Source organism: Eschrichtius robustus, chromosome 19 (assembly GCF_028021215.1).
Source record: "Eschrichtius robustus isolate mEscRob2 chromosome 19, mEscRob2.pri, whole genome shotgun sequence".
In the NCBI taxonomy this organism is placed as follows: domain Eukaryota; kingdom Metazoa; phylum Chordata; class Mammalia; order Artiodactyla; family Eschrichtiidae; genus Eschrichtius; species Eschrichtius robustus.
Genome location: NC_090842.1, coordinates 66,864,387 through 66,890,509, shown reverse-complemented (window position 1 = coordinate 66,890,509; position 26,123 = coordinate 66,864,387). Strand labels below are relative to the sequence as shown.

Genomic DNA, 26,123 nt, shown 5'->3' with positions numbered 1-26,123 from the left:
CCCCATGACTTTGGGCTTGACCATGTGACTTGCTTTGACCAATGGATGGTGGCACATGTGAGGCAACCTGAGACTTGAAATATGCTAACACAGCTTGGCTTGATCTGAGGCGCCTCTGTCTTTTCTTATGAGATGGTGCCCTGGGATGTCCATTGGTGCCCAGAGTATGAGAGACATGAGGAACAGAACCAGCCTCACCAACCTTCACACCTGCAGCTCTAAGCTGTGAGCATGATAGGTTGTGGTTGCCTGTCACTCAGCAGTAGCTAAGAACACCACACGCAACAAATACACTGGAAATAGCAAGGAACAGAAGAGACACGGCTGTAAAATGAAATTACTGACGTGGTAATCAGCAGATGCAGGTAGAAATGACAAAGATTAAAGCAATTACAGAGAAGCTAACAGATGTTAAGCACAAATGCATAATGACATCCTTGAAATAGAGAACAACTAGAATAGGATTCAGTAAAAATGTCCCTGAAATGTAAAAGGTAAATCTGCGAGTTAAAAAAATTAAAATATGCCGAGTGCTTACACGCACTTACAGCGCTGATTCTTACAGAAGGCCTGTAACATGGCAAGAGGGGTATGAAAATTGAGGAGACTGAGACTCAGAGCAAGATGGGACCTTAAAGAACATGGATACAAAGTCTAGGAGAACCCTTCCAGTCGATGTTGTTAGAGGATACTTTGTGCAGCGGCTGGCAACAGTAAAGACACGGCCTGGGCAAAGGCCTAGAAGTGGGACTGAAGTCAGCCCAAGGCACAGAGGAGGAAGGCGTCGAGAAAGATCGCGGCGGGACAAAAAAACTCTTGGCCGGGGTTGGAGAGAAAACCCGAGATGGATTGCTCAGGAGCCGACCCTGGAGCCGAAGCAGGAATGTGATTGGAGGAGACAGAAGAGCAAGTGGATTTCCAAAGGGAGCGAGGGGATAGAGAAATTCAGGAGCAGGATTTCCTGTGGACCTCTGGAACGGAGTCGCAGAGAAACGATGCCCTAGTGTGCAATGGGGCCTGCGCACTGGGTTGCCTGGGTTTACTCAGGGAGAGACCGTTGGCACAAAGCGGCGCAAGCACTTCTGCGGCGGAGTTATTCTAGCTGGGCGTGGTCCGCAGCAGCTGGCCCAGCGCGCATGCGCACTGTAGGGCTCGGGCGCGTGGCCTCCGCACACCTGCGCACCGAGTCGGCGGCAGGAGGGCGGGGCTTCCTGCGTGCCTCCGTACTCGGGGGATTGTGGGATAGTGGCGGACGGAGCCGGGCATCTGAGGCCCTGAAGCCGACTGCAAAGCCCGGGAGTCTCGCCGGTGTGGGGAAGGGGGCGGTGGAGGAAGTGGGCCTCGGCTTCCGTCAGCCGTTGCTCAGCACTGCGGCCTGTTCTGACTGCGGAGTAGGACGCCTTCTGTGACCGTCCCTTGCTTTTCCGCGGGGCGCGCCGGGCCGGGGAAACCGGGGCGACTTCCCAGCTGAGGGCCTACGCGGGCCTCGCGACCCCGCCAACCTCCCTCAGACACCTCGCCCGCGGGCCCCGGACCCCCGCCCCGCCCGACCGGCGCTAGCCCCTGAAACTCTGGAACTCGGCGCGCGAGGGCCCCCTTCCTAGGCCCGAGACGCGTGCGCGAGCCCCGGCGCCAGGGCGAGACCCCGCCGCCGCCCCCCGCCCCCACATACCGGCTCCCTGAGGAGGGGCCGGAGCCGCCGGCGGCGGGGCGGGGGGGGCGCCCCGATGAGCCCCGAGTGCGAGGAGCCGCCGCCCCCCCGCGCAGGTGAGCGGGCCGTACCGGGAGTCTCCCCGCAGTCCAAGCACCCGAGTCACCCTCCCCTCCCCAGAGTGCCCCGTCCAGGTATCCCTCGAGTTTCTTCACCCCTTTCCCTTCGGACCCTGTCCCTCGTCCGTGGGGGTTCCCCACCCCCGGTCTCTCCCTTTCAGCGTCCGAGGTCTCCTAGTCTCTCCCCCAAGCCGCCCTAGTCTCCTGTCTCTCTCCCCCAGCCCCCCAAGTCTCTTAGTCTCTCCCCTTCAGCCCCCCAAGTCTTCTATCTCTCTCTCCCCCAGCCCCCCAAGTCTCTTAGTCTCTCCCCTTCAGCCCCCCTAGTCTCCTATCTCTCTCGCTCTCAGCCCCCCAAGTCTCCTAGTCTCTCTCCCTCTCAGCCCCCCAAGTCTCCTAGTGTCTCTTCCTCTCAGCCCCCCAAGTCTCCTAGTCTCTCTCCCTCTCAGCCCCCCAAGTCTCCTAGTGTCTCTCCCCCAGCCCCCCAAGTCTCTTAGTCTCTCCCCTTCAGCCCCCCTAGTCTCCTATCTCTCTCCCTCTCAGCCCCCCAAGTCTTCTGTCTCTCTCAGCCCCCCTAGTCTCCTACTGTCTTCCCTTCAACCCCCCTAGTCTCCTATCTCTCTCCCTCTCAGCCCCCAAGTCTTCTGTCTCTCTCCCTCTCAGCCCCCCAAGTCTTCTGTCTCTCTCCCTCTCAGCCCCCCAAGTCTCCTGTCTCTCTCCCCCTCAGCCCCCCAAGTCTCCTGTGTCTCTCCCTCTCAGCCCCCCAAGTCTCCTGTCTCTCTCCCTCTCAGGCCCCCAAGTCTCCTAGTGTCTCTCCCCATCAGCCCCCTAAGTCTCCTAGTCTCTCCCCCTCCAGACCACCCTTCCTTCCCCTCTCAGGCCCATCCCCCTGCCTCAGTGTCTTTTTTTTCCACATTCCCCTCCCTCACCTCGTGTCCTGCCTCCCCCACCTCACCTGTGATTCCACGGGAGCCCCCTGTAGTTTTTCAGTGTCTTCCCCCTCTGACCCCCCTAAGCCCCTGGGCCTCCACCCCCACTCTCTTCCCCTCTGGCCCACGCCCCCTCGGACCCTTCCCCAGGACACCCCTTGCCCTCCCTCTCTCTGCCCCCCCCCCCCGCTTCCCGATGCCTGCTTCGTAGACTCGGCTCTGCCTCCCACCCTGGGCTCGGGGAACTAGGGTAGTGGGGCTCTCCCTTCGCCCCGACCGTGGCTCCCCACCCGGCTGTCTCGGGCTGCGAGGAGGCCAGGGAGCCAGTTCTGTGGAGCGGCCGCCCCTCCACTCCGTCCCCTTCCTGTGAGGGGAGGCTGGCTGCGGGCACAGAGGGAGGGGGGGGGGCCGGCCCAGGCCCTGCCCGGGGGAAGCAGAGGCGGAGCCGGACGGTCGCAGTGGCTGGTGTAGTGACCGAGGTAACCCAGGGGGTTGTGGAGGCCGCGGAGCAGGGGGACTGGCGGGACCGGCTCAGCGGGTGGCGTGTTCTGTCTAGGAAGGATGAGTAGGAGTTGACAGGTGGAAAGTGGGAAGCAGGGCCTTGCGCGTGGAAGGAACAGCACGTGCACACGTGTGAAGGTGGGAACCCAGGAGTCCTGCGCGCCTGCGGTGCAGATGTGCTGGGAGCGCGGGCGGAACCCCGTGGTCGGGCTGCTTGTCCAGGCCCTGGAACGTGACCCGGTTAGGGTCTTTCTTGCTGGATGTTTTACATACCTGTACGTCAGTGCTGAGGACACGGTTGTTACCGGTGCCACCAGCCTGAAAGGCAGGATGTTTCTGGAAAGGAAGATGTGTTGTCAGGTGTGGGACGGGCTTCAGAGTTGTAAAGAAGAAACTTCAGTGGGGTGTAGAGTGGTACTGACATCAGTGCTCTCCGCGTAGGGTGGTTCTGGGGGTTCAGCGTGCTGTTTGTAGAAGCCTGTAGCGGAAAGCAAGGCACAGGAAGTGCACCAGCGTTATTATTTAGTTGGGGGTTATCCATTGCAGTGGTTCTCGACTGGGGGGGTGGGGCGATGGTATCCCCCAGGGGAGGTTTACTGCCGGTGGGAGACGTTTTTAGTTGTTACCGCTCGGGATGCTACTGGCATCTAGTGGGTGGAGGCCAGGGATGCTCGAGCTCCTCCAGCGCAGAGGACAGCCCCCCACAGCACGGTGTTTTCCAGCCCAGCTGTCAGTAGTGCTGCAGTGGACGAACTCTGCTTTCTTGCTTGCTTGGGTGTTGTATCGTTGTGGCTTGTTTGCTTTCTTGCTACTGTGAGCTCGGCTGTGTGTTCTGAGTTGTGTACTTTCATTTACTTTTGTGTTTTTGGTAGTTAGTTTTGTTGGGATACCTACTGTTTCTTTCCAGTAAAGGAGAATCTGCTGGTCTCCCCCCAACCCACCCACCCACCCACCCAGTGTTTTTTCAGGATCCATGGCCAAGTGACCATAGCAGGTCACCTTTCCCCTCTGGACTCCAGTTTTCATCAGTTCAAGAAGTATCTCTAAAACAACAAGGCCCTATTGTATAACACAGGGAACTATATTCAGTATCCTGGGATAAACCATAATGGGAAAGAATATGAAGCAGAATGTGTGTGTATGTATAACTGAGTCACTTTGCCGTACGGCAGAAATTAATACAACATTGTAAATCAACTAGACTTAAATAAAATAAATTAAAGAAGAGAAGAAGTATCTCTAGCTGTGGGCTTGGCCTTATGCTAGGTCCCGGGAAACTGGCATCTTGCTGCGGGAGGCAGGCGACCGAACAGGCAAGTCCTGTCGCAGAGCGCTCAGATGCCATCGTAGCGTGACCACGGGAGCTGTGCAAGTGTGGAGAAGGCCTCTAACGCAGTCAGGGGAGGCTTCCTGGAGGAAGTGGTGTCTGTGCTGAAGCCTGAAGGACCCACGAGGAGCTAGCTAGTCAGGCCCAAAGAGCTGGAGGGAAGGCAGAGGGAGCAGCCGAGCAGTCAGGTGTGGCGGGAGTGTTGAGCGCCATGCGGGTTGCAGCAAGAGATGAGGTGAGAGAGGCCTGGACGCCTTGGTGGAAACGAGAAGCCTTCCCCGCATTGCCGGCCTCCTAAAGGGAGCTTGGGCAGGCTCAGTACCTGGGGGGTGGGGACACACCTTCCTTTCCAGGCTGAACCATGGTTTCCCCCCGAACACTGGTTTTGTGGATCTTCCCATGGGAAGTGCCGTTTTACAGTGACCGTGAGGTGTCTCTCAGGGAAGAGACTGAGGTCCCTGGTCTAAGGCCCCAGAGATTGGAGTTTGGAGAGGCGGATTGGAACTCAGGCCTTTCTGACTTTGGATCACCCTATAACACTCACTCCTGCCCTCTGTCTTCCAAGAGCTATTTCAAAATCTGTTCGTTGCTCTTTTCCGCTTTGAACCCATGACCGATCCAGGAGATGGCACTGAATGGGAGCTTTCGGGCCCCTCCTCAGTCCTTGGCTGGGTATCCCATTCTCTTCTGTTTCCTAATTGTTCCATCCTCTAGGGTTGGACCAGAGCCGCCACCTCCCCTGGGCAGGTGTGGTCTAGGGCCAGAGGGGGAGGTGGTGCCCCTAACTGCTGCCTCCCCACCCCCCCAGCCCCCCATGGGAAGGATGAGCCACAGGAAAGTCCCAGCCCATCGTCCCGTGTGGCCTTGGCCAGGTCCCTCTCCTCTGGCCTCTGTGGCCCCTACTTCCAAATGGATGTCCCGCTGCTTACCTTGCTGGGTCTGTGCTGGGTCCTGCTGTTATCCATTGTCCCCTTCGGGGAATTGGAAGTCCCCCACCCCCATTTCATTTCAGATTTGGCTGAGAGCTGACGGACGGGGGGCAGTTAGAGGGTGGTGGTCTCGCTGTCCTCTGAGCTGCTGGGCCCTGCCAGGGGCTGGGGGCTGGCCAAGCCAGCAGCAGGTTCTCCCCTCCTGCGGCTCACCTGGCCGCTGTCTCTTTAGGGGCCTGTTGGCCTGTGGTGGCTGAGGGCAGCAGCGGCAGCAGGCCTGAGATGGCCTCTCCCAATGTTGGGGTCTCTGCTGAGCCCCGGGGCATCTCAGGTGGCCGCCCCAAGGCCCTCCCAGAGGCCTCTTCACACTTGACCTCCACTTCCGGGTGCTTCAGGGCCAGGGCAGGCGAGAAAGGGGTGGCAGATAAAGGATCAGCCCACGGGCTCCCTGGCAGGCGGGGCTGTGTCGGACGGTGGCAGCAGCGGCAGTGGGGACGCTCTCTGGGAGCTGCAGTCGGGCCCTATCTGAGCCCAGGCAGGGCCAGGGGCTGGCAGGCTCCCGAGAGGGGCAGCTGGTGTCGGAGGCCTGAGAACAACGCAGCAAAGCAGGAAACCTGGGGCGATGGTGCAGAGCTGGCAGAGAGAGAGGTAGTTTTCGTTTTTAATGGCTTCCTTTCTCATTTACAGTTTCCCCTTCTTCCGTTTGCAGCCAGAGTCATGGTTTTCAAACGGTCGCTAAAAACCAGTAGGTAGTCACTTCCGTTTTCTTGAAGTTCGCTAAAAGTTGCAAAGAGTGGGGGTGGCGGGGTGTATGGCCCCCACCAGAGCACTTGAGTGACCTCGGTCACTCAGGCAAATGGGGCATTTCCTCAGGTCTTCTGTTTTTAGCGCCGTCACCCTGGGTAGTGGCTGTTCCTTCCCTCCTGCTCAGAAGTGTCCAGGCTCTGGCCTGGCCTCAGGGACAGATAGGAAAGGCCAACACCTGCTGAGCACCTGCTCTATCAGGACCACTGGCCTGACCCAGCTGTTCTCATGAAATGGCCCTTCCCGATGGCTGTGCCCCCATTTCACAGATGAGGAAACAAGGCATTTGGATGCCAAGTGCCTGGCCCATGTTCACCCCCTTAGAGAGAAAGAACGAAACCCACCTCTCCTGTCCAGTTCCCAGAGCTTCCTCCAGGAAGTTCCATTAAGTGGAAGGTGGGATTGACTGTCAGGACTTGAGGCTAGAGTGAATTGAGAGTTTGTGGCGGGGGAAAGTGTTTTTCTCTTTTTTCTGTTTTCTTTTTTCCACTTCTCCTGTGTCTGCATCTCCGTTCTGCGTAGAGCTTGAGACCTGATGTTTGTAGGATACCGACTACCACCCGACTGCCTCTAATCTTTGCAGCCTCCTCTGATTTTCGGAGGAGGGACCTGAGGTTCTGAGAGTTAAGGGGCCCCCTGGTTTCTGAGGCTGCTGGAGTCCACACCCCCCAGCCCTCCGCACCGCACCCGCTCTCCGTTCTCCGTTCTCTGGCAAGCCAGCTTTGGGAGGGAAGTCCTACCTGCTGTCCGAAGCAGGTGGGAGGGGTGGGGTGGGAGGAGCGTAGCCTGTGCCGTGTCTCCAGATGCTTTGGAAGTGTGTGGGCGTGCCTCAGCCTTGAGAATTTCCTCCTGTGCTCTGGAGAGGGCGCTGAGCTCTGGTTCTGCTGTGGCTCGACCCCTGCGGGTCCCCATCTCCTCAGCTATCAAATGGGAATAATAACAGTGCTGTACCTAGGCGTCCTGATGAGAGATACTGTGCCGTGCAGGTGCACAGGTTCTCGGAAGGGGTCGGCAGGGCCCTGTCCCCCAGCTCTGGGGGGCCTGCTTAACTCAGGGGCAGCGTTGGCAGTGAGGGTGGGAAGGGGGGACCTGGGTGCGCTCCCGAGGCAGAGCCTTCACGCCTCAGCCTCGGCTCTGGCCTGGCGGCTTGTCAGCTCGGGGTGTCTTGGATGCAGAGCAAGGCCAAGGCCTGGCCCTGTCACAGCAGCCTCAGGCAGCTTTGGTTTTGTTTGTTTTTGATAACGGTTTTTTTGTTGAGATGTAATTCATACGCCATATATGACTTATTCATTTAAAGTGCACAATTCAACAGTTTCTGGTCTATTCAGAGTTGTGCAACCATCAGTCACCACAATGGATTTTTTTTTCAAATTTTAATGACTATTATAGACTTTTTTATTCCTTCCCATTTTGACAGTATATCCTAATCCAGACATTTTGTGGCTTAACCATTTATTTCTTTTTTTTTTTTTTTTTTTTTTTTTTTGGCTGCCTTGGGTCTTCATTGCTGTGCGCGGGCTTTCTCTAGTTGTGGCGAGTGGGGGCTACTCTTCCTTGCGGTGCATGGGCTTCTCATTGCAGTGGCTTCTCTTGTTGCGGAGCACGGGCTCTAGGCGCGCGGGCTCTGTAGTTGCGGCACACAGGCCCTAGAGCGCGCGGGCTTCGGTAGTTGTGGCGCATGGGCTTAGTTGCTCCGCGGCATGTGGGATCTTCCTGGACCAGGGCTCGAACCCGTGTCCCGTGCATTGGCAGGTGGATTCTTAACCACTGCGCCACCAGGGAAGTCCTACAGTGGATTTTTAAAATTGAGGTATTGTTGACAAAGTTGTATACAATTGATTTTAGAACTTTTTTTTTTAGAACATCCTTTTCCCAAAAGGAAACCCCATAACCGCTAGCAGTTCTTCACCCCCCCCGCCCCCAACCCATGTCCACCAGCTCCTGAAAACCACTAATCCGCTTTCTGTCTCTATGGATTTGCCATTTCTGGATGTTTCATGTAAATGGAAATATACGATGTAGTCTTTGGTGATTGGCTTTGTTCATGCCACCTGGGTGGCCTTTTGACCTCTCTGGTCTCCTTATCGCCGCACAAGTCTGTGATGTAGAAAGAGGTGGTGTTCTCGCCGTGGTGAGCTCCTTGTCCCTTGGGCCCAGCAGTGGCTGCCCCTTGAAGTGATTCTGGTCCCAGGTCCACCCAGCTCAGGAAACCCATTCAGGCCCGGCTGTCTCTTGAAGTGAAGAGGACGGTGGAAGGGTCCCTCAGAGGTCTGGGAACTGGGCAGAAGTGGGGAATTGCCCTTGTGCAAAGGCAGGTCTCTGAGCACTTGCAGAGCCGGGGGCGCTGCCTTGATTTCCTTTTGGAGCAGTGGTCCTCACTCCGACACAGGGACCCACGTTCGGCACCGGGTTCAGGCCACTCTCCTTCCTCCCATCCCCAGCCTGCCTACCCTGGTGGTCACCCCCACCCCACCCCACCCGACCTGTGACTGTGGTTTATAGGGAGCCTCTGAGTGTGGCTGGGGGAGACAGGGTGGGAGCGGGCCCCTTTACTGATGCCCTGACAGGTATGTCAGCTTCCTGCCTCAGGAGCAGGGTCCGTGGGAAAACTTGGGGTGTCCTTCAGTCAGTGTTTCTGAGCACATATCGCATGCCAGGTACCGTGCTAGGTGCTGTCCAGGGTGCTCACAGCAGCCCAGCAAGGAAGGTTCTCTCTGCATTGTCCACCATCCTATCAGGGCACATTCAGCGTAAGGGCTGTACAGGCTGTGAGGGACCTGGCCTAGCCTTCCTCCCTGAACTCTGAGATGTCCACTGAGTAAGTGCTAGACTTGCAGCTTAGCGTTTCGCTAAGCCCCACAGAGACCAGGAAAGAGCTGGTCTTCAGCTCCCTGAGGGTGTCAGCTGGTGAGAGCCAGGTTAGGGAAGGCCGTAGCCAGGGCAGAGCCAGTGTGGGCAACCACCTTGGGCCTGAGCTCACTCACTTGTTTTGTGAGTGTTCATTGGCAGTGGCTGGGCACCAGTGAATGGGATGAGGCCCTGCACCCCGAGAAATTACCTCCTGGGGTTTGGGTGCCATCTCCACAGTTCACCAGCCCCCAGACCTCGGTGCACCTCAGTTTCCTCACCTGTAAAATGGGGCCATCGGTTCCTTCGTTGGGGGCGGTTGTGAGGGTAGATTGAGATAATGGCTGTGTGGGCCTGGGAACGGTGTCGGGGGTGCAGCTAATGTGGTTTGTCCACTTCACGTGTCTGGTGTGTTGTCGGCAGAATGCCCCCATTCCCGCAGACCCGGAGGCCTAGGGCTGGAGGCAGTGACGTCACACAGGAGGCTCCTCGGGGCTGCAGGCTCTGGAGGAGATGCGCCCTGAAAGGGCAGTCGCGGGGCGACATGTGAGCAGCCAGGCCGGAGCTTGCTCGGGGCCGGGGTGGTACCAGGGGGCGTGGCCTGGGCTCCGCGCACACATGGAGGTGGGTCGGCCGAGGGGGTGGCGGGGGTGGCGGGTGTGAGAGAGCCTGGTGCACGTACTCAGGCAGGACTGGGACGGTGAGTGCTGACGAGCAGGAGGTCCTGGGTGCGCAGCGCCAGGAGACGGTCAGGGGCCCTCGGGGTCTTCGTGCGGAGACGGGGGAGCCACCTCAGGGTCTCCTGGGGGGAGCAAGCATGAGGTGCTCACGTTTGTGTTTCAGAAAAGCGTCCCGAGTGGGGTGGGGTGCAGGGCTAAGGGGGCGGTCCCGGCATGCTGTCGGACGGGACCCATGAGGCCTGCGGGACTGGGGGCTCTCAAGTGCCCCCTGCGTCCACCCACTGTCTGGGGTCGGTGTCTGCTGCTGCCTCCCGAGGTCATGGCTCGTCCACTCCACCTTCAGCCGTAGGTGGCCAGGGCTTAGGAGCTGACATGAGTCCCGGCAGGGATTGCAGATTTAGAGCCACTTGTTCCCAGTCACTGAGAAGTCACCCTGAGGGCTGGGAGGAGATAAGCGAGGCTCCCGAGGAGGCTGGAAGGGAGAGCTGGGTGCTGGTGGCGGCTTGAAGGAACCGAGGGGCAGAAGGCCAGTCGCCTGCCCGCGGCCACACGTGCCACCCGGCTCTGCCCCGCTTTCAGCCCCAGCTGCTTCCCGAGTCGAGCGTCTTTCTCCCCTGGGCTGGTGCCCCGTCTGGCAGGCACGCTGTCCGTGGTTGGGATGGTGTGGACCAGAAACGGCGAGGGAGGGCTTTGTAGGAGAGGGACTGGCGTGTGCGTCCGGGAGGTTGCGGGAGGGGCATCCTGGCCTCTGGGTCTGTCTTCAGTGGTCTCCGCTTCAGGTGGTCTTCACGAGGTGGCTGGCGTGCGTGAGCTCTGGTCAGCGCCTGCACGGTGCTCGGGGGGCCCGGCTTACCCAGGTGTGGTTGCCCACCGTGCAGTGGGGTGACCACAGCCCCTCCCAAGGGCCATAGGCACAGTGCCCGGTGCATAGGGAACCTGAGTGGGCAACAAGTGGCCTGGGAACTGGCGGCCAGCTCAGGGCGGGTCTCTACACGGTGGTCGATGCTGGGAGCCTATAGAAATCTTCAGAGGAGCAGCCAAAATCCCTGCTCGTCGAGGGCTTGGACCCACCTGGCACCTAGTCAGTCAGTGCTCCACCCGAGATGGCCCTAAGGCCAGTGCCGGGTCGGGTGGGCCACAGCCAGGTGTACAGGGTCTCCAGTGCTGGCCAGCGAGCTGCCATCCTCCAGTGGTGGGCGCTGGCTTTCCGTCCTCCCTGCTAAGGTGGTTCCCTGTCCTGGTTCCTTTCGGCCCCGGGCAGCGGCTGTTCTGGGAGCTGCCACCCCCTCCCCTCAAACTTTTCCTCTTCCTGTCGTGGCACTGGGTACGGGGGCTTGGGGTGTGTGTGTGTGTAGTGTCCAGGCAGCGACCACAGCCTGGAGACGTCGCAGACCTTCCTCCCTCTGCCCCTACCCCACACCCTGCACACAGCACGGAGATTGCCGGGCTGGATGGCGACCGTGCTGGCTGTCATGGGGCATTTTAATTTGTTCGGCAATGCAGATTGAAGCAAGTCTGATGCCAGAGGCTCCAGGATGAGCACAGTTCCAGCCTAGATGTGGGGACAGTGGACACAGGCCCTGGGGTGACAGGATCACGGCAGCTCCGTGCACAGCGTCGGGGCTGTTTTCCACGGGGCCTGTGTGTGGTCGCACCCGGGGGTCTTACCCAGGCCTGGGGGCTCGGCAGTGGACAGGACAGTCGCCCATAGGGTGGTCCTCGCAGGCTGGGAGGTGGAGGGAAGCGGGCGGGGTCGGAGCCCACGTGTGACAGCCCCTGCCCGCAGGGCGCCATGTTTTGGAAGTTTGACCTGCACACGAGCTCGCACCTCGACACGCTGCTGGAGCGGGAGGACCTGAGCCTGCCCGAGCTGCTGGACGAGGAGGACGTGCTGCAGGAGTGCAAGGTCGTCAACCGAAAGCTGCTGGACTTTCTGCTGCAGCCGCCACACCTGCAGGCCATGGTGGCCTGGGTCACCCAGGAGCCACCGGCCAGCGGCGAGGAGCGGCTGCGCTACAAGTGAGCCCCGCCCTGTCGGTCCCCCACGGTGGGACACCCCGACTTGCTGTGGACATTGTTGACTCCCGTTTTTGTTACGGGACTTCCCAGACATCTCCCAGGCGGAGGGATGGGCAGAACGAACCCGAGGACCCTTCCCCAGCCGTTAGGGGCGCCGCGTGTGGGCAGTCTGTTTCATTGGCCCACACCCCACCCCCACTTTATTTCCGTGGTATATTCAGTTGGATTTTTGTTCCCTTTTTGGAGTATGGGCAGCGTGAGGCCTGCCCCCTCACCCCCCACGTCCCCAGTGCCCAGCTCGACTCCAGGCGCTAAGGGTGTGCCTGTGCCCCCTCCCCCATGCTCTTCTGCCCTTCCCTCCCACCGTAGGGCCCTCGGGTGTGCCAGGGAGGGTGGACGAACAGGGCAGGGCCCTGTTGAGGGTCAATGGGAATCGTCTCCATGACGGGGGGCTTCTGTCTGCCCTGGTCTCTGCTGCCCTTTTTTTTTTTTTTTTAATTTATTTATTTATTTTTGGCTGCGTTGGGTCTTCGTTGCTGTGCGCGGGCTTTCTCTAGTTGCGGCGAGCTGGTGCTACTCTTCGTTGCGATGTCCGGGCTTTTCATTGCAGTGGCTTCTCTTGTTGCCAGTGTAACTGAGCGTGGGCTTAGTTACTCCACGGCATGTGGGATCCTCCCAGATCAGGGCTCGAACCCGTGTCCCCTGCATTGGCAGGTGGATTCTTAACCACTGCGCCACCAGGGAAGTCCCTCTGCTGCCCTCCTTGAGCCCTGTGCAGTCTGTCCTGGACAATCCTCCTGGTTCCCTGGTGTCGCCCTCTCCCCGGCCCCTCACACTGTAGACACGCAGGTGGTCCTTACGAGCTCTGCATCTTCTGTCCCCGCAGGCCTTGAGCCAGATGGGGAGTGGGTGACTGCTTCTCCTCACTTTGCCCTTTGTGAAGCGGGGGTCTGTGAGGTGCTGCCAGCTGCTTAGTGTGGGGTCTGGTGCACAGTGGGGACCTCGGGGGGGCCAGCAGAGTGTCCCCTGTGTCCCCCAGTGTTCATCTGTCACTTACCTGCCCCCACGTGTGTCTTCTCCCTTCTTTGCTTTGTTCGCCCGGCCTCTGTACCCCCTTGAGCGTGTCCAGCGGCCCCGTGGACGGGGCTTTTGCTCACAGTAGCAGGGAGCCTCCATTCTGACACCTGTGCCGAGCTGCCCCTGGGCTCCCTGCCCTGCCCCAAGGAACCCGCTTCCCAGAGGCCTTACAGTTTATGGGGCAGAGCTGGAGAAGGTTGTGGTCCCCCAGGGCCCTGGGTGGCACACTGGGTGGGGCAGAGCTGGAGAAGGTTGTGGTCCCCCAGGGCCCTGGGTGGCACACTGGGTGGGGCAGCCCTGCCCCTGTCTGTACAAGGTGGTGAGGGGGTGAGGTTGGATTTTAGCAGGGTCATCGGGGCGGGGCCTGGGTCAGACTGGAGGGTTGGGGGTAGAGGGATAGAGGGACAGGTGTTGGGAGGGGGTCAGGTCCCCTGACTCCAGGCTCAGGAGGCTGGATGCTGCCTTGGGGGGTGGGGAGCGTGAATGGGCTGCGACTGGGAGGCGGGGTGGTTCGGCCTCCGCCCCCACCGTGCCCTCCCCAGCCCTTTCTGGGTGTGTCAGGTACCCCAGCGTGGCCTGCGAGATCCTGACGTCGGACGTGCCCCAGATCAACGACGCGCTGGGTGCGGACGAGTCCCTCCTGCACCGGCTTTACGGCTTCCTGCAGAGCAGTGGCAGACTCAACCCGCTGCTGGCCAGCTTCTTCAGCAAGGTCATGGGTGTCCTCATCAACCGCAAGACCGACCAGGTGCCTGGGGCCCCAAGGAGGGTGGGCGGGTGGGCGTGGGGCCGGCTCCTGCGCTGACGTGCCAGTCCCCGTGTCCCCAGCTCGTGTCCTTCCTGCGGAAGAAGGACGATTTTGTGGACCTGCTGCTGCAGCACATCGGTACCTCGGCCATCATGGACCTCCTGCTGCGCCTCCTCACCTGCGTGGAGCGGCCGCAGCTGAGGCAGGACGTGGTCAACGTGAGTGCCGAGGGGCCGCGGCGGGGCAGTGGGCAGGGCTGGGCGGCAGGAGCGGGGTCAGTGAGCGGAGCTCCACCTTCTCGCCCCCAGTGGCTCAATGAGGAGAAGATTGTCCAGCGGCTCATTGAGCAGATCCACCCATCGAAGGACGACAATGTGAGTGCAGCCCACCCACCTGACGTTTCCAGCCTCCGCCCCACACCAGCTTGTCCCTCCACTCCCTTCGTAAACGAGTTGATGAGAGAAGGAAGCACTTGGAACTGTGTGTATTTGAGTGGGGGGCTCCTGCTGAGAACAGAAAAGGGGTGTACACACGTGGAACGTTTCGCAGGAACCTGGCCCATCATCCCATGTGGGGTCAGGGCTCTGAAGGGGGTCCTTTGGCCCTGGCCCCTCGCTGCTGCCCTTCCCAGGGGCCCCTCTCCTCCTCCCCTCTGTTGCTGGCTCTGTGGCCTGGTGGCTCTTCCTGTCTCTTGTGCCTGGATCAGCTCTGCCGGTCCTTCAAAGAAGCCCCCCAGGAGCCCTGAGTCTGTCCTCCTGGCCCACTGGCTTGTAGGCAGAGGTCCACAGGCGCAGGTAGTGAGCACCAGGCACTCAGCCGGTGCCTGGCCTGGAAGAGTGGTGACTGTCCAGGCCTTTGTGGCAGAGGGACGAGGGGTATCTGCCATGAGCCAGGTGGCAGGGCATCTGTGAGGGGCTCTGAAGTGCGGCCGGTGGCCTGGTTGGTCCTCATGGGTCGGGGGTCTGTGTGGGTGGGCCCTGGAAGCACCTGTTGGGTTAGACTCAGAGTTCTGCTTGTGTTTCTTTTTGTTTATTTTGCGACAACTTTATTACATACCACGTGACTCACCCATTAAAAATATAGGATTCAGTGGCTGTTAGTATATTCACTAGGTCATGCAGCCTTTGCCACGTTGACTTCAGAGTATTTTTCATCACTGCACAAGGAGACCCTGTACCCATTAGCTGCCCCTCCCCATTTCCCTCATGGTTGCTTGGCCCCCACCAACCACCAGTTTGCGTTCTGTCTCTGGGTTTGCCTGTTCTGGACGTTTCGTATAAGTGGACTGCATGGGGCAGGGTCTTCTGTGACTGGCCTCTTTGCCTTAGCACCAAGTTGTCTGTGTTCATCCGTGTTGTGGCGTGTGTCAGCGCTTCATCCTTTTCTAAGGCCAAAGAACGTTTCAGTGTGCGGATAGGCCACGGTTGCTTATCTGTTCACCAGGTGGCGGACGCCCGGGTTGTTCTCCTCTGTGGCTACTGTGGATAGTGTGGTGTTTGTGTGGGGTGTCTCCTCTTCCAGGAAGTCGTCTCTGGTTTCCCTTTCTCTCCGTCGTCTCTGCCTTGCCAGTGTTCGGTGCTTTTGTTCTCTCCCTCGGGAGGCACTGTGTCCCGGGGTCTGCGTGACCCTGTGTCCTCAGGGGCGGGTGGCCAGTCTTCAGCTGGTGGGGCTTCCCGGCACCGGGGCCGGCCCGGGGTGCCAGCTCTGTCTCCCCTCCCCCAGCAACATTCCAACGCATCCCAGTCCCTGTGCGACATCATCCGCCTGAGCCGGGAGCAGGTGATCCAAGTGCAGGACAGCCCGGAGCCTGACCAGCTGTTGGCCACCCTGGAGAAGTGGGTTTGCGGGTGGTGCCCAGGCTAGAGGGAAGGGGGAGCCATCTGGGGGCCCTTCTCCCTGACGCCTGCCACCCCCGCCCCAGGCAGGAGACGATCGAGCAGCTCCTGAGCAACATGTTGGAGGGGGAGCAGAGCCAGTCCGTCATCGTGAGCGGGATCCAGGTGCTACTGACGCTGCTGGAGCCCAGGAGGCCCAGGTGAGCGGCTGGCCTCCCTCCCCAGGTGACCCCTCAGAGCCCCACCCTTCGGTTCCGGGGTGGGGGTCGCTAGGGTTCCGGAGAGGAGTCCTCCTGTTCCCTCTGGCAGGCGAGGAAACAGGGTGAGTAGACCGCCTGTAGCTTCGAGCTGGCCTTTGGGATCCGGGCTGCTGGGGTGGGTCACTGCCCCCAGGATCCCGGGCTCCCAAGGGCAGCAGCTTCTCCCTCCCTCCCAGGTGTGGCCCACGCGTGCAGATGTGTGCACACACGTGCAAGTGCACAGGCTGTCTGGGCGGTTCACTCTGCCCTCTACTGCCCCTCTGCAGGTCCGAGTCTGTGATTGTGAACAACTTCTTCAGCAGCGTGGATGGGCAGCTGGAGCTCCTGGCCCAGGGAACCCTGGACAGCGCCGTGTCCAGCGTGGGGACCCTGCATGCCCTGCGCCCACGGCTCAGCCGCTTCCACCAACTCCTGCTGGAGCCGCCCGAGGTGGGCAGGGTGCGTGGGGGAGGGGCTGGCAGCAAGGGCGCCCCGCCGTCAGGGCGGTGCTGGGGCAGGAACTGAGCCTCTCCTGTGCCTGCAGCTGGAGCCGCTGCGCACGACATGGGGCAGCCTGGCCCCGCCGCTGGGCAACACGCGGTTGCACGTGGTCAAGCTGCTGGCCAGCGCCCTGAGCGCCAGTGATGCGGCCCTGACCCAGGAGCTCCTGGCGCTGGACGTGCCCAACACCCTTCTGGTACAGGGGACAAAGGGCAGGGGGCAGAGGGGGCACCGTGCGGAGGGGCGGTTGGGTGGGGAGGACGGGGCCGGGGTGGGGGCCGCTCAGAGCCAGCCTGTGCCCCTTACCCCCAGGACCTCTTCTTCCACTACGTGTTCAACAATTTCTTGCACGCCCAAGTGGAGGTGTGTGTGAGCACGATGCTGAGCTCCGGGCCCCCTTCCAACAGCAGCTCTGACACACCCGCCCAGAACCCTGTCGTGAAACACGTGAGTGGGGCTCCCAGGTCCCCCTTTGATCTCGGGGGGTGGGCTCTGCCCCACACCTGCCCCTCGCCTGTTGTGTGCTGCCAGGCCATTCATGTGCCGGGCACTGGGGGCTCAGCCTCTTCCTTAGTTGGAGAGTCTTGGAAAGTAGAGGGTGATGTGTGGGGGTGGGGCTGAGTGGAGTGGTGACCTTGGGGGACAGTGGGTGTCCTGGGGGACCAGGAAGGGTTCTCCCAGGGTGATGGCCACCACGCTAGTGGAGATGCCTTTCTGGTTGTAGCCCGGGGCCTAGGGAGGAGCTGACCGGTGGGGCGCTGGGGGTTTGGACAAGCAGGAGTTGGAGGCAGGTGGAGTGGCTCTGGGGCTTGCTGGGTGGGCTGAGCGGGCGTCACACAGGCAGAGGGCGTGTCTGGGTGAGCAGAGGAGGAGCGTGCGTGTGCACACTCGCTGCACGCTCCTTGTAGGCAGACCAGGGGCTTGGAAGCGGGCTGGGGTAGCAGGGCCCAGCCATGGTCCCACCCCACGCCGGCCCCTCGCTGCTCCCCCGCAGCTGCTGCAGCAGTGCCGCCTGGTGGAGCGCATCCTGACCTCTTGGGAGGAGAACGACCGCGTGCAGTGAGCGAGCGAGCATCCGGGGCCTTCCCCGGGGAGGGCAGGGCTGGGCGGGCGGGGCGGGTCTGTGTCCAGCCGCGGCCCCTCTCACCCAGGTCCGCAGGGGGCCCTCGCAAAGGCTACATGGGCCACTTGACAAGGGTGGCCAACGCCCTGGCGCAGAACTCGGAGAAGGGGCCCAACGCCGAGCAGCTGGGGCAGCTGCTGAAGGGTGAGGGCTGGGGCCAGCCCGGGGGCGGGAGGAGGCTGGGCGCCCGGGGCCTTGTGTCCTCACACCCACCCTTCCCCCAGCAGAGCTGCCAGAGCAGCAGCGGGAGCGGTGGGAGGTGTTCGTGTCGGGACCCCTGGCGGAGACCAACAAGAAGAACACGGTGGACCTGGTGAGGCCCCCGCACCCAGGCGCGCCCACGTCAGCCCTCGCCGGTGCTCCTCCCCCTGGTCCAGCCCGGACGCCCCTCCCCGCGGCCCCAGCTCACGCGCGTCCTCTCTGGGGGCTCCGCAGGCCCTGACCCCTGCCCCCCCCCCGCCCCCACTGCCCAGGTGAACACCCACCACCTGCACTCCTCCAGCGATGACGAGGACGACAGGCTCAAGGAGTTCAACTTCCCGGAGGAGGCGGTGCTGCAGCAGGTGGGGGCGGTGGGGGGGGGTGGGGTGGGGCGGGGAGGCTGTTCTGGACGCCCGGCCCTGACTGCCCCCCGCACCCTGGCAGGCCTTCATGGACTTCCAGATGCAGCGCATGACCTCAGCCTTCATCGACCACTTTGGCTTCAATGACGAGGAGTTTGGGGAGCAGGAGGAGAGCGTGAAGTGAGTGTGGCCCCGGGCAAGGCCAGGGGCAGGCGGGGCCCGGCTGGCCGTGTGGCAGGAGGGGTGTGAGGCAGCGAGGCAGCATGCGCTCCCGCGGCGTGCTCCTCCTGCCGTCCTCCCCGCTGCCCGCCAGCCCCACGTGGGGCTCAGCCTGGAGAGCAGCCGGCCTCGCGCCCTCTCCCCGCCTCTTGAGGACCAGGCCAGAGGCGTGGGCGTCCTGGGACACACGGGGGCTGGCTGTGCAGAGCTGGGCTGCGGAGCTCGTGGGACAGACACTCGCGGACTCAGAGCTGGCCGGCCGGCCTGCCTGCCCCCCGCGGAGGCCTCAGGGCCTCATGAGAGATGGGTTTTCAACGACCAGGTCTGATTATTTGTGTTTGTCCTGTAGCACTTTGACAGCAGTCGCTTCTGGCCTTGCGCTCGTGAACTACCTTCTTTATTGTCCCAAGTTTTTTGCTTACAGAAAAAATTAAAAGTTTTAGTGTTTTGTCATTTCACGAGCAGCCTTGCGACAGCAACGGGTAAATAGAGAAGGGAAGGGCAGGCAGCGAGAGTCTGAAGGGGAGACTGTGTCGGGGTGGGAGCGGAGCCGCCGCCTGTGGACTCGCGCCGGGCCCTGGGGGACGTGCTCAGTGACCGGCGCAGCCAGCGCGGTCAGAGCAGAAGATGAGTCCATGACGCCCAAGAAAAAGTGGAACAGTCACCGAAGGGCGTGCCGTGGGGGTGTTCCTGAGCGGGGTGGTGGCGGAAGGGCCCAGCTGGCCCCTTAGGGGCTGCATGCGGGGGCCGGGGCCCTGGCCTGGTCCGTTTCATCACAGGCAGCATGCCGGGCCCTCTCAGGTGTTGCCCACTTAGGTGCCATGGCGACCCTCTGCTCGGGGCTCAGGAGCCCATCTGCAGCCGGGAGACGCAGCGTTGTCGCTCACCCCGGGGCGCTCACCAGTTACTGTGGGAGTCAGCTGCGGTCTCTCGGGCCCACAGCCAGACAGAGGCCCTGTAGGACTCAGAAGTGAGGTTCGTGTCTGCTGCCGCTCTGTCCCGCACAGCGCCCGGTGCTGGGAGGCCCCTGGAGAGGAAGGACACTGGCCAAGGAAGACACCACCCCTCCTGGCGGGGGTGGTGACACTCGGTGAATGGCCTCAGCTTAGCCGGCTGCCCCTTTGGGATGAAATTATGTTATTTCTTCCGTCAAGATAAATTCCAGTGAGGTTAAAAGCTTTAAGTGTAAGAAAAAAGTAAAGCCATGAAGCATTCTGGAGCAGAAAATGGATGAGTATCCTGAATCTCAGGGCTGAAGGTGCTGCTCGCGGGGCTCTGGTTGCGGTGCCTTCCAGCTGCGCGTGCGGGCTGCTGCCTCTCTGTGGAGGAGACGAGAATACCTGCCCTGGTGGTGGCTGTGAGTCCATCTGTCACCTGCTTGGACTACGGCTGGTGCCAAGTCAGCACTCAGGGATTGTTAATGTACTTCCTGAATCAGAGAGACAGATAACAGCCTGGGGAGTATCCCTACCACATGGCGTGGAGCCCGGACCTCGGCATAGATACAAAGTGCTCTTTCCACGGAACAGGAGGAGGACGGACTGGTGCCCCAGGAAGAAAAGGGGGTGCAGGGTGCAAACAGAACAAGTAGGAGGCTGTTGAAAAATTGCACAGTCTGCGGGTAGGAGTATAAATTGACAAATCTCTTTCCACAATTTGTGTCAGCATTTAAAATGCATGGATTTAATTCCTTAACCCAGGAATTGCACTTCTGTGAGGCCTTCTGAAAGAGAAAGAGTTGAGCAGAGGTGGGTGTGGGCGGCTGTGGACACTGAAAGGCTGGAAGTTGGAGATGTTGAACACCGCGCTCCCCACGATCCCTAGGATCACTCGCTCCCATCTGGGTCCTGCCTCGGGCTGGCGCTGGGGCCCACACAGAAGCGTTTTTGTTTCAGCTCCGAGGCTGATTCTTTTGGCCCAGACTGACCCTCGTTGGGCTGGGGCGATGCTTTGTGTGGGGCGGCCCGTGTGAGGCTGCATCCAGTAAAGTCACCGTGAGCAGTGAGCCGTCTCCTGGGGGAAGCGTGTGCATAGGAATAAATAATCTCACCCAGCACGTGATCTCAAACCCTAAAAACAGCCTCTCCAGCTAGGTTCTGTGTCCCTTATTTTACGGTAGAGGAAACAAGGTTCAGGAGTCTTAGGTGGGGCCTGACCCCGTCTCCTTGTGGGACCTCACTCGGCTGGGGGTGTGCAGCTTGGGCGACTCACTTAACTCCGCTCTGCAGACATCTGCGCTGATGGAGGGTGCTGCCAGAGCTGATTTGGGGTTACAGATCAGCTTTAGCGAGGAGGTGCGTTCGCTGGTACAGGGCCCGAGGAGAGCGAGGGTCATCCAGCGAGGGGATGCGAGGGGGAAGTGGCCGGAGCCTCCCCTCACTGCCCCTGTGCTTCTCCCGCAGCGCGCCTTTCGACAAGACGGCCAACATCACCTTCTCCCTCAACGCCGACGACGACAACGTGAGTGCTGCCCCGACCCCTGCTGGTGGGGGCGGGCTGCAGGCAGTCAGCCCACCTCACACACCCCCGCCCCCGCAGCCCAACGCCAACCTGCTTGAGATATGCTACAAGGACCGGATCCAGCAGTTCGATGACGAGGAGGAGGACGAGGAAGAGGGCCAGGGTTCGGGGGGGTCTGATGGAGAGGATGGTGCCTGGCAGGGCGGCCAGCTGGCCAGGGGGGCCCGCCTGGGCCAGCCCCCGGGTGTGCGGTGAGTACCCTCCTGCAGGCTCCCCAGCACAGCGGGGCCACAGGGCCCATGTAAAATGGTTTTCATCAGCTGGAGTGAGTGAGAAAAATAAAGGAGAATGTAGTGTCTGTGTTATTTGGGGCGCTTTCAATTGTGAGTGATAAAAACCCAATTCAGATGAGTTCAGTTACAAAAGGAGTAGGACAACCGCTTGTCCAAGGCTGGAACAGTAGGTGGGTCCTTCAGGTACAGCTTGGTCCAGGTGCGAATGAAACCATTATCTGCCCCCACCCCCCACTCTGCTCTCCCCTGTGGTAGCTGTCGGGCAGGTGTTCTTCCCAAAAGGGCAGTAGGTGTCCTGTCAGCTCCTTTCCCAAATTTCAGTGAAGTGAGTGAGACATGATGACTGTCCCTCCCTCACAGTCCCAGCATGCGGGTCAGTAAGCTGGAACCAGCTCTTTGTATAAGCAGTACATTATTTTTTCTTTTACTGGCTGGCCCCAGAATCACTGACTAAATGCATTTGGGTGGCATAGGTTTGCCAGTGTGAATACCAACTCAGGGCCTGCAACTTGACCCCTATGGCTTCTGATTTGAGGGTTAGAGTGTTTTAACTTTTTAAATTGCCGGGTGACTAGCATACAGTCAAGTAGACAAATCTTACGTGTCCGGACACGTGGACATCACTTTGCCAGCACCCAGAGGAGGGAGCAGAACCATTCTTGTACCCCTGTGCCCCCTGCTGGCCGCCCTCCAAGGGTGGCACTCTCCTGACTTCTTGCCCTGTAGATTTTGCCTCTTCCTACATGTGAGGCCCATCCCTCGGGTAGGTGTGGTTGTGTGTCACTTCCCATCCGCTGGTGTGTCATTGTGTGACTGCCAAGTTGATTTGCACTTATGGGTGTCATTGCCAAATCCAAGGTTGTGATGCATCCCTGTGTTTTCAACGTCAGCTCTTAACGTTTAGGTTTTTGATCCACCTTGAGCTAGTTTTTTAGATGTGGTGTGAGGTGGGAGGGTCCGGCTTCATTCTTCTGTGTGTGGGAATGCCAGTGTCCCAGCATCACCTGTTGAAGAGACTCCCCACTCACTGGATGGTCTTGACACCTCTGTCAAAAATCTTTCTACTGTACATGCAAGGGTTTATTTCTGGCCTCTGTCTTCTGGTCCATTGGTCTGTACACCTCTCTGTGGCGGGGCCACCCTTGATTATACTGTTTCGTCGTAGTGAGTTCTGAACTTGGAAATGTGAGCATCCAGTTTGTTCTTCTGTTTTAAGTTGTGTTGATCATTCCAGGTTCCTTGAGATTCCAGGTGAATTTTAGGATCAGTTTGTCAATTTCAACAGAGAAGCCAGCTGGGATTCTGAGAGGGATTGCCCTGAATCCATAGGGCAGTTCAGGGAGTGTTGCTATTTTAACAATATTTTGTCTTCCAGTCCATGAACATGGGATGTCTTTACATTTATTTAGGTGTTCATTACTTTTCATAGTGTTTTGTAGTTTTCAGAGTATAAGTTTTACGCTGCTTTTGTTAAGTTTATTCCTAAGCATTTTATTCTTTTTGATACAATCCTGAGTGGAATTGTTTTCTCAGAGTCATTTTGAAGTTGTCATAAGTGTATAAAAATACAAGTCTCTTGCACATTGATCTTGTATCCTGCATCCTTGCAAAACTTGCTTGTTCTAACAGTTTTAGAGGATTCCTTGGGTTTCTATATACAAAATCACCCATTCTGCAGTTAGAGATAGTTTTGCTCCTTCCTTTCCAAGTGGGAAGAGCACTTCCCTGATCTGGGGGGACATCGGGTCTCCCTGTTGAGTGTGACATGGGTTGTGGGTTCTGGAGACGCCCTCCGAGGTTTCCAGGTTCAGGAAGCTCCCTCTACCCTGTCCGTCTGCCCAAGCGTCTGGCTCGTTTTCACCGTGCGGACGAGCCCCTTCTGGTCACGGCAGCCAGTGACCGTGGGTCAGCACCCAGGGCTGCTTAGCGGTTCCCCATCGGACATGGTGTCGGGTTGCGTGTTAGTCAACACTCAGCCGTTACGTTACGTTCGGAGCAGCTGCGCTGCTCTGCTTTGCCCTCCTCCGAGGCGATAATGGATGGAGAAGAGTGTGGAGTCAGCCTTCCCTGCGAGGGCTGTGCAGGGGGTGGGAGGTGTCCCCGTTCCTGCTGAGGGCTGGGCGGGGCTTTTCCGCCCCTGTGCTGCTGGCCACGCTCTTTCCAGAGGGCACTCAAGTTCCCACCTGCCTTCCCACCACCATGGGACATGGGCTCTTTCTCTGGGCCTCTTCCCCACTGCCCCCTCCTCTCCATCCCTTTGATTCCTTCCCATCGTTTGCCTGGGGCCGGCCTTGGTGGGGTCAGGAGGGTGCCCAGCACAGTGGCTGACTGACAGGTGTCCCTGGGGCAGGAGCGGAGGCAGCACAGACAGCGAGGAGGACGAGGACGACGAGGAGGACGAGGACGACGAGGATGGTGACCGGCGGGTGGCCCGTGGCAGGGCTGGGCCCACCTCTCACCCCAGCCCTGGCCCCCAGCCTCCAGGTGGGTGCACGCGCGGGGCGGCCGTGGTCGGGTGCATCCGGCTGTCTGCCTCTGTGCTCACCCCTGCGCTGCTCTCCCCCTCCAGACCCCAGCTGGACAGCTACCTTTGACCCAGTGCCTGTGGATGCCCCGACCGGCCCCCAAGCCTGCAGGGAGAAGGAACTGCGCTCTGGGCCCCCTGCCCCACAGGAGCCCCGCAGCGGGCCCCCGGACCTCCCTGCCCCGAGCCCAGCTGGCCCTGCGGCCCCCAGCACCCTGCAGCTCAGGTGAGGCCTAGTGGCGGGTGCCCAGGGCCTGGTCGCCTTAAGCTCCAGCGCCGACCCCAGCTGCGCCTCAGGCTCCTTCTCTTGCCTCCTAGGTCTCAGGATCCCATCCCTTCCTCAGCACCTCAGGAAGCCACAGACGGCAGCCAAGTAGCGGAGCCCTCGGGTGAGCTGCTCTCTACCCACCCCCCGTCCTGCCCCCCTCACCCTCCGCCCTCCCGTACACAGCTGTCCCCTGGCCTCGCCCACACCTGCTCCTGAGGAGCGAGGCTGGTGTTAAGCTCGCCGAGGCTCACACTTCTGGGCCACTCTACTCCGCACAGCCCCCTGCCAGGCCTTGGTCAGTGCTGGGGACCTCCAGGCCACCCTCAGAGGGACGCACCCCACCCCCAGCTCCTCGGACAGGTAACTGGCTAGGGAGCAGCCGCTGGGGGGCCGAGAAGGGGAGAGTCTGGGGAGGCGGGTGGAGCCTGTTCCCTGGGCCGTCCCTGCCCTGGAGCTACTCCACGTGGCCCTTGCAGGACCCCACTCCCCCCACGTGTGTGCCACTGCCTCAGAGCTTCGGGAAGCTGAAGGTCTAGGGCTGTGCCTGTGCCCACACGTGGCCACAAGCGAGGATCCTGGACCCCAGGGTCCCGCGCTCGGCGCTGGGGTGGGAAGGCCCGGCAGGAGCAAAAGGGGGCTGGGGGTGTGCAGAGCTCGTGTCCCGCTGACCTTGAGCTGCTCCTGCCGGCGGGCGGCTCCCAGGGGTCTTCGGATGTGAGGGACGCCCCTGAGCCGTGCACTCCTTCCCTGCTTGCACGAGCAGGGGGCTGAGGGAGAGAGTGCCCAGCAGGGTGTCAGTGCCAGTAACCCCACGGGTCCCCCCGCAGTGCAACCAGAGACCCTGCTACCTCTGTCCCGGCCCCCAGGGCCCACCAGCCCCCCCAGACCACGGAGGGGGTGAAGAGCCCAGAGTCCTTGGGGCTCCCCCGAAGCCAGAGGTAAGCGTGGTGCAGCCTCACAGGGCAGCTGGTGTTACGTAGGGGGCACTGACCTCCCCATGTTGTCCCTCTCCCCCAACAGTGCCCTGGCCCTCGAGCCACTTCCGATGCCCAATGGCTCTGCCCCAGGAGGGCCGGCGTCCCCGGGCTCCCGGTGGGTGGTGGGGCTGGGGGCAGAGGGTGGGCTGGGGCAGGGCAGGCAGGGACTTCACGGGGTGGCCACGGGGCGGCAGGCTCCTCACGTGGGTCTTCCTCTCGGTTCCCAGGTAACTGCCTGGTCCCAGTGGTGGCAGCCAAATCCTCCGTACTCCACGTGGACCCTGTCCGGGTGGGGGCATGGCAGGTTCCGCAGTGGCCCTGTTGCCCCATCACCCCATCCCTACCCTACCCACCCCACCCCAGGTCCTCTCTGGACTCCCAGGAGGCTGGTGCCAGGGAGACAGGCCCCTCACCCCACCCCCATTTGCACTGAGAAAAGAAATTACGGAGTTTTGTCTCCTAGAATAGAGTCGAATAGAGAGAGAGAGAGAGACCTATATTATATATTTTATATATATATATATATATATATATATATATATATGTGTGTGTGTGTATATATATATATATATATATATATATCTCGAGGCAGGAGAGAGTGGGCAGGCGGGGAGCCAGAAGGAAGCAGGGCTGGGCGGCAGTGGCTTGGACCTTCACCCTGTCCCACTGGGGCTGCTGTGTGGTGAGGGTCCTGAGGCTGCCACCCACCCTCCCCTCCCACCATGCCCAGCCTCCCTCCGGTGCAGACGCCCACACCCACACTTGGCCTTTCAGCTCAGGTCCACCTTGGGGGAGGGCCCGAGTCGGGGCCGTGCCTTTGCCCAAATCCCCTTGCCTCGGACCCTGCACTTTGACCCAGGCCGGGAGCTAAAAGACCCTCCACCTGGCCCAGCCAGCTCTGTGGGAGGGAGCTGGGAGTCCTGGTCCCAGGGGGCCTCCCCGGTGACATTCCCTCGGGGCCCTGACGCAGTCACTGAGACCCCCCCCCCCCATCTCCCATGGACTCTGGGGTGGGGGTCTGGCTGGGGTCCCCGTCCTACTCCCAAGGGTCTGGGGTCCAGCCCAGCTGCCAAGTGACCTTGTCCCAGCTCCCTCTCCCCAGGCTGGCGTGCGTGTGCGTGTGTCTGTGCCGAGCTTCTGTTTCATATTGCAAATACAAACAAATAAAGGAAGACAGTTGAAGACTCTTGCTGCTCGGCCTTGAGTTCTGGGACCTGGGGTCGGGGAGCCTGAGCTGCTCCCGCGTCGTGGCCTCTTGGGGGGGGGACCCTTGGAGCACGGAATCGGGCTCCTCAAGCTCCGCGCTCTGCCGTGGGGTGACTTCTGCTCAGGCTGCGGAGCGCTTCCTGGAGGAGCTGAGCGCCGCCCGGCCTCACCCCCTGTCCACACGCGCAGGCTCCGGGAGGTGTGGTGAGGGGGCTTCTAACCAGCCCCCTTCCAGCACCCCCTCACCTGCCCAGCGTGTTGCAGAAGCCATGTCCCCGAGCCCTTTC

General features: G+C 60.6%; 2 protein-coding genes across 7 annotated transcripts in view; one reads left to right on the top strand and one right to left on the bottom strand.

The window, feature by feature from the left end:
- Positions 1–26,123, bottom strand: part of RPL28 (ribosomal protein L28) — a 138,304-nt gene that overhangs the window by 104,568 nt on the left and 7,613 nt on the right. The gene's annotated exons all lie outside the window — the stretch shown is intronic.
- PPP6R1 (protein phosphatase 6 regulatory subunit 1) lies at positions 1,217–25,816 on the top strand. Of its 6 annotated transcripts, none has more exons than XM_068527470.1 (23): positions 1,217–1,767; positions 11,571–11,803; positions 13,442–13,628; positions 13,709–13,846; positions 13,937–14,002; positions 15,351–15,463; positions 15,550–15,663; positions 15,990–16,161; positions 16,247–16,399; positions 16,516–16,650; positions 17,198–17,262; positions 17,355–17,470; positions 17,551–17,639; positions 17,800–17,889; positions 17,972–18,069; positions 20,511–20,568; positions 20,647–20,819; positions 23,212–23,345; positions 23,431–23,611; positions 23,683–23,774; positions 23,932–24,013; positions 24,481–24,591; positions 24,858–25,816. In XM_068527470.1, the coding sequence occupies exons 2-23, from the start codon at positions 11,577–11,579 to the stop codon at positions 24,859–24,861; spliced, it is 2,598 nt and encodes an 865-aa protein (XP_068383571.1). In that variant the 5' UTR covers positions 1,217–1,767; positions 11,571–11,576; the 3' UTR covers positions 24,862–25,816. The 6 variants fall into 6 exon arrangements, with proteins under 6 accessions (XP_068383571.1, XP_068383576.1, XP_068383574.1 ...); XM_068527475.1 differs by having other exon boundaries at positions 1,218–1,767; positions 15,990–16,152; positions 17,554–17,639; positions 23,704–23,774; XM_068527473.1 differs by having other exon boundaries at positions 1,218–1,767; positions 15,990–16,152; positions 17,554–17,639.